This window comes from Thermobia domestica, chromosome 13 (genome assembly GCF_964235325.1).
Source record: "Thermobia domestica chromosome 13, izTheDome1.hap1.1, whole genome shotgun sequence".
NCBI classification, from domain to species: domain Eukaryota; kingdom Metazoa; phylum Arthropoda; class Insecta; order Zygentoma; family Lepismatidae; genus Thermobia; species Thermobia domestica.
This window is the reverse complement of record NC_137466.1, coordinates 47819528-47835714: the sequence shown is the minus strand read 5'-3', so window position 1 is coordinate 47835714 and position 16187 is coordinate 47819528. Positions and strand designations below refer to the sequence as shown.

Here is a 16187-nt window from a genome sequence, read left to right as displayed (position 1 = left end):
AATAAAAAACAATGCAAATACTTACAGCTAGTAACAAGGTATTTCTGATATGCTCTGAAGGCGATGTGGCTGGTGTTGAATTGGCACACAAGTAACACGCTAAAGTGGTAAGTCATTTTGTCTTATTTGAACACCTCATTTTTTGCTGTGTACAAAAGGAAATGTCGAAGTTGTTAGTGCTATAAGTTACAGAAGAGAGGTTGCGTACAAAAGAAAAAGTTGAAGTAGTTGTGTTAGCGTTATGAGCTTAAACCACCCCGTAACTAGAACACTAAAACAGAGGATGACTTTTTTTTTAAAAAAAAATGGGAACTGACTTGAATTTACCTTACATTTCTATTTACGTACCAACAAACTGTCATTTTATTTTTTAGGAAGGGGAGTTAAGGTAGTCGCATGGAAATTTGAATCGGGAGCACCTGGATTGCGCACACTCTAGATCCCGAATTGCGCACAAATCTCTGTTGACCTCTTTTAACACATATTTTTGTCCAACGTTGCCACAATGTCAGCTTTAATATTGTGCGCAAACAAGGTTTTCTTTCAGACTAGGGCATAAACAGAAATTAGAAATAAAATACAAATTGGATTGAATAAATATAATTTGATCAATGAATGCAATACAAAATATCTCCATAACCAAGCATTTACATTTACAAGCCACATATTAAAATTATCTTGGTTCCAATTTTAAACCTACAATATTTAGAAATGTAATCCTCCTTATCTCATACTCTGAATATGTATCACCTTTAAACGTCTTTAGGCATATTGAGGATTAACTAAATATAATTGGATCAGTAAATAGACCTACAATACAAGATACCTCCAAAACCAACTTTTTCTATATTTACAATCTACATGTTAAAATTTTCTTGGCTGTAATTTTAAGCCTACTGTTTTTAGAAATTTAATTCTCCTTGTCTGATACTCTGAATATGCACCACTTTTAAGCATCTCATACTGCTTCAATATGAAATTATGTCTCTTCACATCTTCCTTTCTTTGTATATTGGTCTTTCCATTAGCAATTGATCTTAATTTCAATTGTGTTTCGGATTGTGTCTTCAACAAAGATGAAATCACCTGATAAATATCCGGACTCGGTGAATAGAACTGTTCATTGTAATGTTTATGGAATGCTTCTGCCGCATTCGTCGTTCGAGGAGCCACTGAGGGTTCTGAAGCCCAGATTCTAGGTGGAAATCTAAATAAAACGAAGGAAACAATAAAAAACATTCTCAATAATAATAATAATAATAATAATAATAATAATAATAATAATAATAATAATAATAATAATAATAATAATAATAATAATAATATAGCACAGTAGGCATGCTTCACACTATTATCCAAGTTTTATGGAAAAATTGACAATTGAAAATCAAAATGAATAATGTTCTCCCTTGTGGTAAAACTTTGCTTTTGTAAAGTTATTAACGTCTGTCCTTAACATCGTTTTTTTCAGCCATATAATATACTTGTTGCAATAATATACTATACAATATACTTAGATTACAATACTATTAATACAAACATTGATGTTTATAATCGACTTCCTCATATAAATACTGATTATTCCAATATAATCCTTGCAATATTACACGATTTACTTATTAATAATATGGAATCTGTCAATATAAGTTAAATCACTTTCCTAAATTTAGTTAGAAACAGTATTTTGTACCTACCTGCTAGTTTCTTCAATGTAATTTTCGAGTACGTAGTCGGAGAAGTGAAGACCTTCATTGTCCGGTGCAACTGATATCAAATCTGCAAACGCATCGGATACTTCAGTTGGATGTAAATATGAAAGACCGAAAAACGACTTTAACCACATCCCTGTAAAATACAATTAAAACCCTCAATTATACTACTGTTTTGGTATTTTATGATTTCTAATGTGATTTAAAATATAACAAGTCTGATGATCATTATAGTTAATATTGACAATTTATTATATCGTCGTCTGAGATTCAACACCGCGTAAGTAACCCTTCGCTAATTTTACAGGAGAAAAAAAAACGTTTACAAAAATAATTTTAGCCTTAATATAAGCAGTGTGACTTTTTAGGGAAGAACAGTATCACCTATCGTGATATAGGTGTAGTACTTAACCAGATTGTGCACAATCTTATACTGATTCTAATAGTATCAAACACTCAAGTTCGCCAAAATTGGAGACATACGAGCTGTTGAATCCTAGACGACGATATATTGTATTTCTTCCTTCTTATATGAGACAAGAGGAAATCTTTCTTATATAAGGAACCCCATAATTATTCAGAAGAATTTCTATTTAATTCAACGATATGTAGTTCACAAAAGTAGAATCGAATAGGAACGACTTAGTCTCTGAGTGCCAACGCCGCTAAGATGTCACAATATTGGAAGACTATTAACCAAATGTGTATAATAACAATTCAGATTGGAATTACTTTGAACAAAGTATAATCAATTGTTTAACTTGTTAACAATTAAAAGCTTTTATTCTTTAAAAAAATATTATTACATGCCATCTATATCTGGTACTAAAAGCAATGACATCTCAGAGGAATCAATTTTGTTTACTGAAAGATTATTAATTTCACTGTTTTGATTAGTTGACTAACAAGCAAAACTTTATGAAGGAAAATCACCTAGAGTACCTACCTAACTCAGACTGTGGATTCAAGTAGACTCGATATAAGTGCTTGTTGCCCTGGATCTTTCTCCATCAAGATTGACCCAAATGGAATCGACATCCAATGATGTTACATTCTGGAAATACCTCCCTGATAGCTTCGTGAGCTGCAGTTTCAAAGTCTACATGGATCGACTTCAAATTTATTTCAGGTTCTAGACTTCTTATCATTTCCCACATTGCCTTGTAAGTTTGCTTATCCTTCCCCGGCAAAAACGCATAACATAGAGGCAAATAAAATTGGTTTTTGTATGCGTGAATAGTATACAGCTGATGAAAATGACGAGGAGCATATGTAAAGGTACCATCTGCGTAAATCTCAACATCATTTGTCTCACATATAAATCTGAAAAGTAAAACGAGAAGAAATGTTACTTCAGTTGCATTAAATTTATTAACACTAATACTATAAATCTAACAATTCCCACTATTCAGTTGTTCATCATAATCAAGCCTAAAATGTCAAATGAAAAGCTTAAAGAAAGAAAGAAAAAAACAGCTAACAATATTGAAATATCGAAACTATACTAAATATTATTATATACACTACGACTATGTACAGTAAATGTTATCATTATACGTACCTAATGTTACTCGCACAAGTTAGGACGATAATCTTAGCTTCTTTATTTACAAATAGAAACTTTTCTCCATCATGACTGAACTCATCTTCCCTTTCAATCATTTGCTCAACAGCCTCTGTAATATTTCTTGGACGAACTGGTGTGTTTCTTTTTCGAATACAGTACATCGCTTCTCTACACCTCTTCATATCCTTATGCGTTAATTTCTCTGTATTTTCTAAACTAGATAGCTCAGTCCTAATGATTTTATTCGGCCTTTCGTTCGGGTATTCCGCTGCTCCTCTCTTACAGATTTCTCGTAACTCGTGACTTTGAACCCTTGAAAAATCGCTCAAGTGATTGTGCTGTCCTCTTTCTTCCAAAATAACAGTTCTGTCGCAATCAGTGATAATGACAGCACAACATGATTTTAACGTACACCTGGAAAATAAATTTGTCAAGAGTGTCAGATATATATGTGGTATATCGTTAACAAGTTTACTTTGCTATATAATATTAAAATTATACTGTATATACTGTAATACAAAAAATATAATCATTTATAGTTAGCCTATGCTCTTTTTCTCGTCAAAAAAATTAATAATTAATAAATACTTTACTTACCGCCACTGTGATCCTTTCTTATTCTCCCGAAATCGACGATACTTAAAACCATCTTTAATCACACAAGCAACTCCTTTTTCAGTAACACTTACTCGGAAATCCGCCATTTTCCAGTGTCAAAACAAGGCAGTCACAACACAAACCCAAAGAAGGTATAAAAACTTCTGACTACAAAAGGTCATCACCTTTGGTATAAATAAAGAGATTCTTTGACCTTTTTCATCCCAGTCAACCAATCAGATTCGTCCTCAAATTAAAAGTTTACTTTAGCCACCTGCAAAGTTCATTTTCCACTCCACCAATCAGAGGAGGCCACTAAGTCAACATTTATCGTCTAATTAATTACAGAAGTCAGTTCTTGTAAACACCTGGGTATATAATATAACACATACATACAAACATAACAGAAGAGAGAACATTTTCCATCTGGGGTCCGTCTTTGAAAATATATTCAACTTGTCAATAAAGTCATACATACGTATATACAAACATAACAGAAGAGGAAATATTTTCACTCTGACAACATTGCTTAATTTTTTTGTGCGCAATCCTGTACATTATGACAGCTTGTCAACGGCTTATCAGATAAAACTGATAAAACCGGAAAAGTGTGCGCAATATCATTGCAGCCTTTGAATCACTCTGCCCAGCCTTTTGCACCGGACTACTCGGAAGGAGGAAGTAATATATTCATAATCAGATACTTATTTTTCATACAATGACAAGAAGTATAATTTATAATTAACTACTAGTTTTTTCTTTTGCTCATGTGATAGAAAGAGATATCTGGAACTTTAATAAAGATACATAAATATACATAAACATGGTATATTTTCATTTAAAATTTCTTGGACAAAGTCTGATGGTTGAAATACATTCAAATGAAGAGCAAGTTTCTAGCTCAGGGCAGTAGAAGAAAACTGAAATGTCAAAGAGCAAATTATATCAAAAAAAGCTATGTATGTTTTACCGAGTATGCGGCCTCTATAATAGAATAGGTAGATATGTATATCTGCTTTCAGAAATCTGGATATTCTTAAAACATTTTCCAAACGAGATATGAAGTTTGTCTAAAATTAAGCAACGCTTATGAGAATTAAATAATTCAGATCTGGAAGGAAGTAATTAATTCCTTTGAAATAATTCATGCAATTAAATAAAAAAAATAAGAATATAAAAATGTGAAAAAAAATATATGCACAGAGGTAGGAATGAACGACATTCGACTAAGGAATTTTCTGTTTGCGGTATAACGGCTACTTGTATTAACCGCACTTCACTACGGATTATACGTCCGTGAACTTGGCCCCCCACTTTGAGCACTAACGGTAAAATTAGTGTCAATCGTTAGTGCATCGTTAGTGCTTCCTAGTGCACCAACCCGTGACGTTAGTGCTTCATTAGTGTAGACTCTAGAGCCAAAACAATGGTACACGCTGGCCCCCCCCACTTCAAGCAATAAGAAAAGGAATAGTGCCGTTCGTTAGTGCATCGTAAGTGCTTCTAGAAAATACTAAAAGTTACTTTAGTGCTTCACTATTAGTGTAGATATAGCCAATTATAAGTCACGAAACTCCCATAAGAAATGCATGGGGAATTTTTCATTGGGTCAAATTACCGCCAAATTCAAAAGCACTATTGACCTCTGCTAGTGCAATCGTTAGTACATCGTTAGTGCTTCTTACTGCAAAAACCGCTAACGTTAGTGCTTCATTAGTGTAAGAGTTATAAATAAAAAAAAACTTTTGGGGGGGCCAACTTCACGCTGCCCCCCACTTCAAGCATTAACGATAAAATTAGTACCATTCGTTAGTGCATCGTTAATGCTTTCAGAAAATACTAATAGTTTCGTTAGTGCTTCACTATTAGTGTAGATATAATTGTAGATACAATTGTATGTCACGAAACTCCCATAAGAAATGCATGGGGAATTTTTCATTGCGTTAAATTACCGCCAAATTCAAAAGCACTAATGATCTCTTTTAGTGCAATCGTTAGTGCATCGTTAGTACTTCTTAGTGCACCAACCCTAATGTTAGTGCTTCATTAGCGTAGGAACTACAAGTGAAAAACCCTTTGGGCCTAGCGTGAACTTGTCCCCCCACTTTGAGCACTAACGAAAAGATTAGTGCCATTTGTTAGTATATCGTTAGTGTTTCCAGAAAATACTAATAGTTTCGTTAGTGCTTCACTATTAGTGTAGATATAGCCAATTGTAAGTCACGAAACTCCCATAAGAAATGCATGGGGAATTTTTCATTGCGTTAAATTACCGCCAAATTCAAAAGCACTAATGATCTCTTTTAGTGCAATCGTTAGTGAATCGTTAGTACTTCTTAGTGCACCAACCCTAATGTTATTGCTTCATTAGTGTAGGAACTACAAATGAAAAACCCTTTGGGCCTAGCGTGAACTTGCCCCCCACATTGAGCACTAACGAAAAGATTAGTGCTATTCGTTAGTATATCGTTAGTGCTTCCAGAAAATACTAATAGTTTCGTTAGTGCTTCACTATTAGTGTAGATATAGCCAATTGTAAGTCACGAAACTCCCATAAGAAATGCATGGGGAATTTTTCATTGCGTTAAATTACCGCCAAATTCAAAAGCACTAATGATCTCTTTTAGTGCAATCGTTAGTGAATCGTTAGTACTTCTTAGTGCACCAACCCTAATGTTATTGCTTCATTAGTGTAGGAACTACAAGTGAAAAACCCTTTGGGCCTAGCGTGAACTTGGCCCCCCACTTTGAGCACTAACGAAAAGATTAGTGCCATTCGTTAGTATATCGTTAGTGCTTCCAGAAAATACTAATAGTTTCGTTAGTGCTTCACTATTAGTGGAGATATAGCCAATTGTAAGTCACGAAATTCCCATAAGAAATGCATGGGAATTTTTTCATTAGGTCAAATTCTAACGAAATTCACATGCTTCTAGTGGCATCGTTAGTGTTTCGTTATTGCTTGCTAGTGCACCAAGACCAAACATTAATGCTTCTTATCGTGAATGCTTTTATTGGCTAGCGTATAGTTAGTTTCCCCTAAGTTTTATTTTCTACCATCCATACTTTTGATGCACTAATGTTTGGAGTTCTGTAATAAGAGGTACTAACACTACACTACACCATAACCATTACACTATATGTAGTTATTAGTGTTTTTAAATAAGTGGGAAGTTTACAAATTTAAAAATGCTAAGTGTCTAAATTTAGCCCCGCACGATTCTCAAGTGCTAGTAAAACTATTTACATGTTTAGTGCTAAGTAATTTCACATTAGTGCACTAAACACTAATGATAGTACTATCATACTTTAGAAGTTATTAATGAATAACTCGTTCGGGGCTAATTTTAGATTTTTCAACTTTTACACATTTTTTTAGTAATTGTGCCACAAAAGCGGGACTACAACCAGTGGGTTGTGCATTAACAGAGCCCTATTAAACACTGATTGCTATCATAGTTTAGGAGTTATAAGTGAATAACACATTCCGGGCTAAATTTAAATTTATCGAAGTTTACAATAATTGTCTCACAAAGGTGGAATAAACGTCAAAGGTTAGTACAGCGTTAATACTCCAAAAAGCTCTAACGCTAGTGAAATCCTAGTTTGGGAATTATCAATGAATAACTCGGACGAGACTGAATTTAAAAGTATCGCAAAACACTAATTTTCTCATAAAGTTAGGACAAACGCTAAAGGATAGTGCATCCTTAACGCTTCAAAAGAATATTAAGTACTAACGTTAGTGCTATCATATTTTTGGACTTATTAATGAAAACTCAACCCGGTCTAACTTTAGGTTTTTCTACTTAAACAGTTTTACACTAATTGTACCACAAAAGTGGAACAAACACAAGCTCTTACTGCATTGCTAGAGCTCTATAAAACATTAAGCATTGTCGTTAGTGCTTTGATGAATAATACGGATAGGTTTGAATTTAAATTTTCGAGCTTCACACTAATTGTCCCACAAAGGTAAGATAACCACCGAAGATTAGTGACTGTTAGTGCTTCATGAAACACTAATCACTTAACGTCAGTGCCGTCACAGTTTAGGAGTTTTACCAAATAACTCGAGTGGGGCTAACTTCAGGTTTTTCAATTTTTACATAATTATTGTAAAATTAGATAAATTTTAATTGAGTTCCGTCCGAGTTATTCACTGATAACTTCAAAACTATGATAGCACTATCGTCAATGCTTAGTATTTTTGAAGCACTAGAAACGCACGATCCATCAGCGATTATCTTACCTTTTGATTGACAATTATTGTAAATTTCGACAAATTTGAATTTAGGCTCGTGCGTGTTATTCGTTAATAACACTTAAATTATGATAACAGTAGCATTAGTGCTTATTCAGCGGAGGACTAAACGCTGGTTTGCTCCAATTCTACAATTATTGTCCTACAAAGGTGAGATATACGTCAAAAGTTAATGCATGCTTATTGCTTCTCGAAACACGAAGCATTAGTGTTAGCGCAATTATAGTTTAGGAGTTATAAGTGAATAAGTCACTGTGTGCTAAATTTAATTTTAGCGAATTTTAGAATAATTGTCCCACAAAGGTTGAATAAACGTTAAAGATTAGTACATCGTTAGTCCTCCGAAAGACACTAAGCATTAATGTTACTGCTATCATAGTTTAGGGGTTAAAAATGAATAACTCGGGGGGGGGGGGATGGGCTACTTTCGATCTTTAAATTTTGTACAATTTTACGCTAATTGTCTGACAGAAATAGAAAAATTTCAATTTAGTCTTGCAAATAATATTCACTAATATAGAGCTGAATCAAAGCACTAACGTTTGAGTTTAGTGTACTAATGGGTACTAACGATGCACTAACCATGTCCAACGTTTTTTTTTTCTTTTTAAGTATTTGAGATGCGTGCGGGGCTAAATTTAGACACGTAGCATTTTCCATTTTGTAAAATTCTTCCACCAAATTTAAAAGCACTAATAACCAAATATTAGTGTAATGGTTACTATTACGTTCGGGAAATTAACACAATGAAAAATACCCCATGCATTTCTTATGGGAGTTTCGTGACTTATAATTGGCTATATCTACACTAATAGTGAAGCACTAACAAAACTATTAGTATTTTCTAGAAGCACTAACGATGCACTATCGAATTGTACTAATCTTTTCGTTAGTGCTCAAACTGAGGGCCAAGTTCACGCTAGGCTCCAAGGGTTTTTTTACTTGTAGTTCCTACACCAATGAAGCACTAACGTTAGAGTTGGTGAACTAAGAAGTACTAACGATTCACTAACGATTGCACTAAAAGAGATCATTAGTGCTTTTGAATTTGGCGGTAATTTAACGCAATGAAAAATTCCCCATGCATTTCTTATGGGAGTTTCGTGACTTACAATTGGCTATATCTACACTAATAGTGAAGCACTAACGAAACTATTAGTATTTTCTGGAAGCACTAACGATATACTAACGAATAGCACTAATCTTTTCGTTAGTGCTCAAAGTGGGGGGGTCAAGTTCACGCTAGGCCCAAAGGGTTTTTCACTTGTAGTTCCTACACTAATGAAGCAATAACATTAGGGTTGGTAAACTATGAAGTACTAACGATGCACTAACGATTGCACTAAAAGAGATCATTAGTGCTTTTGAATTTGGCGGTAATTTAACGCAATGAAAAATTCCCCATGCATTTCTTATGGGAGTTTCGTGACATACAATTGTATCTACAATTATATTTACACTAATAGTGAAGCACTAACGAAACTATTAGTATTTTCTGGAAGCACTAACGATGCACTAACGAATGGTACTAATTTTATCGTTAATGCTTGAAGTGGGGGGGCAGCGTGAAGTTGGCCCCCCGAAAAGTTTTTTATTTATATCTCTTACACTAATGAAGCACTAACGTTAGCGGTTTTTGCAGTAAGAAGCACTAACGATGCACTAACGATTGCACTAGAAGAGGTCAATAGTGCTTTTGAATTTGGCGGTAATTTGACCCAATGAAAAATTCCCCATGCATTTCTTATGGGAGTTTCGTGACTTATAATTGGCTATATCTACACTAATAGTGAAGCACTAAAGTAACTTTTAGTATTTTCTAGAAGCACTTACGATGCACTAACGAACGGCACTATTCCTTTCCTTATTGCTTGAAGTGGGGGGGCCAGCGTGTACCATTGTTTTGGCTCTAGAGTCTACACTAATGAAGCACTAACTTCACGGGTTGGTGCACTAGGAAGCACTAACGATGTACTAACGAATGGCACTAGTTATTTCGTTAGTGCTTGAAGTGGGGGGCAGCGTGAACTTGGCCCCCCCAAAGGTTTTTTGCTTGTAGCTCCTACACTAATTAAGCACTAACGTTAGGGGTAGGTGCACTAAGAAGCACTAACGATGCACTAACGATTGACACTAAAAACTTTATCGTTAGTGCTCAAAGTGGGGGGCCAAGTTCACGGACGTACGGATTATGCTGGTTGAATTTAAAAAAAATTAAATACGAGAAATATGAGTAGAATATATATGAGACAAAAATGATACTTGTTACCGTAAGGGCTGAACATCGATTCAAATACAATGTGAATTATCAAAATATACTAAGGAAATATGTGGTAAATACTTACATTCTATCAAAAGGACATTAGTTGCGGTCTTTTACACTTAAAGAACGGTTCAATCATTTAGAGTGATTATTTGGATACCGTTTGCACTATCCTTGACTCATGTTTTTATTATATTTTGATTAAAATTCATATTCTAAGAGGAAGAGGAGTTGAAAACGTTTGCCAAATATAGAGCATTTCCGGAACCCCTCAAATTATAGAAATGAAGCTCCGCATATAAAATTCTTATTAAAAATATGTGGACATATGTTTCAGCGTTTTCGAAACTTTTTCTTTCAAGTAAGTTCTAAAATTTTGTATTTATAAAAGGCTCAATGTGAAGAAACGACTGAACAGTTTGATATGAAGTTGCGGACATACAGCAGTTAGCACTTAAGTCACTTTCATTAAAACGTTTTACTAGAGCAGTAAAGGAAGTCCGAAGCTCCTGAAGTTACGGAGATGAAACTCTTCATAATATATGTAACATATTATATAAGCGATAAACCATTGGTTAGTTTGCTTCACGATGATTATCGATGTAGCAGTTATACGTAAAAGCAGCACCCAACCATAAGTTAATTTACTCAGCGTTTATAAGAATATTCCGGAATATTTCGATCCTTCATTACAGGTGTATTACCGCTGATGCTACTAGAACTTTACCATGCCTCCGTTATCCCTTCTCTTAACAAACTTCAAATCCTTCTCTGAGACCCGTAACTGAGAATAGGACACAGGCTACCGAGTCTGCTGATAGACATGGAGAAAAAAAATCATTAAATTGTGTTAGATTTCTTTTTACTCCAAAGTAGTGCATACTCTGTAAGGTGAGAGAGTACGTAGGACTAAAGGAATGATCCCGCCGAAGAGGAGTCTTTTGATAGAATGGATTCAGTGTGTAGCAAAAAATGTTGAAGGTTCCACAAATGAATCAGCTGAAGCAAAAGAAGATTAAAAATAAGCTAACATTGCACATATCTCTATGAGTATAGGGGATGGACAATGCCCAATGAACACTTTTTCTTATTCCTTTCTATTTATCTCACATGATTCTTGCCTGGAAGTGGCTTAATAAAGTTTGAAAAGAAAAAAACATCCTTCGTATAATTCAAATACACACTGAGAAAAGAATACGCACTTATAAAAACACATTTTCTGCAATGCTTATAAATGTTGCAAATATGTGATGGTTTAGATGCTGTATCAATATTTTGATCTCAGTGATACAAGATAAGCTTTGTGAGTTAAAGACACAAGCGTTATGTTCGTGATGAAGATACTGATAGAAAATTTAAACTGCTGTGTAACTGTAATGTTTATCAGCATTTCGAATTGTATTGTGAGTGTATGATGTATTTAAGTTATATGCTACAAATATTATAAGAAGTTATTCCAAGATTTACTAGCTTCTATCTACGCACGCAATACTCAATCACATTTAAGAGTAACAAATACTGCAAGATTCTATTCGTGCTCCCAACACCATACTCTGACTCTACACAAACTTGATACGACAACCATCAAGAAGACGTCATCGACCATCGTAAACAATTACAATAGGACTTCGATAATTTGAACTTCAAAAATCCGAACTTAGTCCCCAGAAGCTTTTTACATTTTGTCGTAGCGCTAGCGATAAACAAACAATAGGGTTGTCCGTCGGGCTCAAATGCAACCAATCAACCAACGACAGTATTTCTTTCCACTTTTTTTTTTTTTATTTATCATTAGCAAAGTTACACGTAAGCTTTTGATATCCTGTGATTAGAGCTATTATTTTGAGAGTGAGTGATGATTACTATCTGTGGAAAATGTCTACATAGTGCTACTATAAATAATGTGTATATCAATGAAGATAGATTCTAATTCGTCGGTATTGTTTTAAAAATATAAAGCCATGAAATTACTTTATTATTACTATGGAAAAATTGTTTAAACAATATCGGCGGTTGTAGATTAAACGTTATTTCCTTCCGGGTGTGAATTGAACATTGTTTTCTTTCAAAGATTCATGTCAATTAGATTCTACCAAAATCCACTATATCTATCAACAAATAGAAGCGTTCCCTAATCTTGGGAAATTTCGTTGGTAAATTTTGCAAAAATGAGGGAAAATGGGAATTTTTCGATAAAGAATTTCAATTCAGGGAAATTGAAGCTCTGACTGAACAATATAAAATATTAAATTTGTCTTTGTTCTTCAGGAATAAGCCAATTCAATGGAAATAGTTTACGAGTGTTGTGTGTCTGTTGAAAATAGTATAAATTGCACCCACTATTGGCTGGGTGTATTTGTGTGTATTTTTTTTTTTTTTGTAAGAAAAAGTTAAGGAAAAAGTAAAAGAAATAGAATCAAAAAGCAAATGAATAAAACAAATGTGGTTAGCACTTCCTTTAATATAGCTAAATTTATTCTTATCACATAACTTCTGTCATAAGAATAGGACACTCAACAAACTAGAGAAAATGATAAGGAAACAAAATTTTCCTCAAATGATTCAAAATTTTCCCTTAAGAGGCCTCATCCCGGCGAAATTAAAATACCGCTAATTTTATAGTAATTGTGCGATATCTTTAAATAGATAAAAGATAATTGAAATGTGGAACAAGAGCGCCCTAGACAATATTGTTTTGCTTGAGGTACCGTTATCACAACTCATATAGTGGCTTTCCGTTTTCAGCCGTTTATAAACGCGAAATCGAAATCTAAAGTAGATAAGTGAGTCGTGATAACGGTATCTCATGTAAAATGATATTGTCTAGGACGCTCTTGTTCCACATTTCGATTATCTTTTATCTATTTGAAGATATCACATAATTACTGTAAAATTAGCGGTATTTTAATTTCGCCGGGATGAGGCCTCTTAAGGAAATATACGAACACCATACCAATTGAGTGACTGATTAAAGCAAAGCTCCCGTTAAGTTAAAAAAAACTGTTATAGCGGAATTCAAGAATCCAATCCGTAAGAGTGAAACTACGATTTATATTTTGAATCAGTATAAACACTTCCAACATTTTAAGGAAATATTTTTTTTTTAATGTGTCCTCCTCCTCAGGGCCGCCCACAGGGGGGATGTATGGCGCAAGCTGCGCCATTGAGAAAAATTTGGGGGGGGATTTTACTCTACTTTCGAACTAGCAATTTTACTGTCGGAATTGCATTAAAACACGATTTTGAGAAGCTAATTTTCAAAAATTTTTCGGGGTGAACCCCCTTACCCCCTGCTTCGATACTCGATGAATGAAGTACCGCGCAAGTAGCCGTATGAAAGGAAAGGTTGGTTCGTTTTAAGAGAGAAGGGTCGCCCACAGGAGGGATGAATGGCGCAAGTTGTGCCATCGAGAAAAAAGTTGGGGGGAATAAAAAAATTGGGGAAGAATTTTACTCTAATGTCGAATAAGTAATTTTGCTGTCGTCAGAATAACATTGGAACACGATGCGATTTTTTTTTTAAATCTCGAGAATGAATCCCCCTACCCCCTGCTTAGAAACTCTATGAATGAAGTACCGCGCAAGTTGCTATATGAAAGAATGGCGCCAAGTTCTGGTGAACAACAGTTACAAACACTCAAGGAATCAGTTTCAAATTTAGATTTGAAACTTGCCTATGTTGTCTGTTGAAAATTATAAAGTAGTTTGACCTAATTGTGAGCTAGTGGTAACCATACATACAACAGCCAAGTTTCAAATCTAAATTTGAAGTGAGCCAGTGAGTGTTTGTAACTGTTGTCCACCAGAACTTGGCGCCTATTTTTGTGATTTCAATTCTTTTTAAGGCCACTCGTACTTGGCACTTTTACAGGAATGTTTTTGTTGGGTATCACTTCTTTTTGTAGGCTAATTTCGAGGATAACATTTTCTTTTGGTATCAAACTCAATAACTTGTAACTTGCGTCTTACTTTTCATGTACAAGGGAATTATATCAATATTTTGTAAAGAAAAAAATAATACTACTAATTGTAGAAAAAGAATACCTGTGCCATACACAGTGTGTAGAAGTTTTTATACCCTTCAATATCCTTATAGAACATATTTAGTATTGTACACTACCAAGACTACTAATAAAAGTAATGCCATTTTTATAATTACTACTGCCCTTACTACTACTACAAGCATTCTATAATACTACTACAGGAAATAAAAACAACAAAAATAACAATTACTAGTACTATAAAAACTACTGCCACACTGGGCAATTGTTTTTAGAGGTCTTGAGTTTTGAGGAGGGAAGAGATTATTAGTTTTTGGGGGGAGTGCGCCATCAGCTTTGGGGGGGATGGGCACCCCTGCTCCTCCTCTTGCTGTCAAATATACTAATTGTAAATTTTGCAAGGTTGTCCAAGATATCATATTCAATGAAATTGTATATGATCCTTAGTTACATAGGAAACAGTTTTTTTCTTTTCAAATTCTCCTACGTGTTTTGGATAACAGGATTGACCTTTCTTGTTCACTGGGCATAACCTCTCTCTCTAGAGAACAAAGGATTTTCAACTGCTGATGTAGTTAAATCTATTAGCTCACTTTGCTTCTTCTTCTTCTTCTTCTTCTTTCTCTGTTTATTAACTCTGGTAAATGAATTTTAGTACACGAGCTAAATTAGCAATGGAAACTTGATAAGCGTCATATTAAAACAAGAGTCAATAATGTAAAATTTAATTATTTTCCCCAACGTATCCAGGTTATTAATTCTTGCTAGTCCACTGTTAACAGAGGCTCATTGAGAAGGATTCACAAAGGTAAATAATATGCTTATAAAATTATCTTTTTTCCCTCGCTTCCTCATGGGAGTGTTGATTTAAGCTGATGATAAACTAGGCTCTATTGTTTACCTAATATATTCTTCATCAGGTTTTATGGTAGCGCACTATAATTTACTATGAAAAAAGATATTCTTCTAACACCTTCTAAATCTAGCAATAATTACAGAATATGTACAGTAAACTATAGTGACCATGACGACTCGTGAAGCCTGAGATCTACACTAATCATATAACTGGTTGGTGTGATGCGTCGGAAGAATTCGGTAAAATTCGCGTAGTTGGCTTCCGAATGCACACTTGAAAACACGTTAAAAAAAACAACAGAAGTACACCAAAAGTGTTGGCAAACCTAGAAGATATGGCGAACGAGCGGCAAAGAAAGCACTTAGGCCAATCCGAACAACACTGCACTGTCAGATATTTTCCGTATAGAGCGAGAGACGGCACTAGCAAAATTTCATAGGAAGGGTTTACAACCGGAATTATTATTAGGCGTTCTATTAGGTACGGAAATCAGTAAATTTAGGCCAAGCTTCACGACTCTTTGTGATCACTAAGCTTAATCTACAGCATGAGTTTACTTTGTGTGATATGCAATTATGAAGGATTTGTCGCTAGCAGCACAAACATTAGACCCAACCATGAGGAATGATTTGGTAGCCAACTGCCAACGCTGGTCCTGCGTTATGATTGGCCAGTTTCTTGACTATTTGCCAATTAATTCAACTGTTAATGCAACCTTTGAGTTTCGTTTCCCAGTGTGAAACAAAGACGTCAAAACTATGATATGTCAATACTGAAATTTGAAGTACTGCATCTGTAAGTACGTATTAGGGATTGGTGGAACCGTTTTTGGACTTTGAATGGATTCGGTTCTAGAAGATCCGGATCCGGAACTAGATTTTTTCGGATCCAGGTCTGAACCGGTTCCTGAGATCCGGTTCCGGAACCGAT

General features: G+C 34.6%; 2 protein-coding genes across 4 annotated transcripts in view; both read right to left on the bottom strand.

The window, feature by feature from the left end:
• Positions 1 to 16187, bottom strand: part of LOC145668129 (atrial natriuretic peptide receptor 1) — a 2711550-nt gene that overhangs the window by 1155783 nt on the left and 1539580 nt on the right. The gene's annotated exons all lie outside the window — the stretch shown is intronic.
• LOC145669062 (uncharacterized) lies at positions 2567 to 3980 on the bottom strand. The gene is made up of 3 exons (XM_081737422.1): positions 3874 to 3980; positions 3271 to 3690; positions 2567 to 3032 (listed from the first exon to the last, which is right to left on the bottom strand). Exons 1-3 carry the CDS (start codon positions 3978 to 3980, stop codon positions 2720 to 2722), a joined length of 840 nt encoding a protein of 279 aa, XP_081593548.1. The 3' UTR covers positions 2567 to 2719.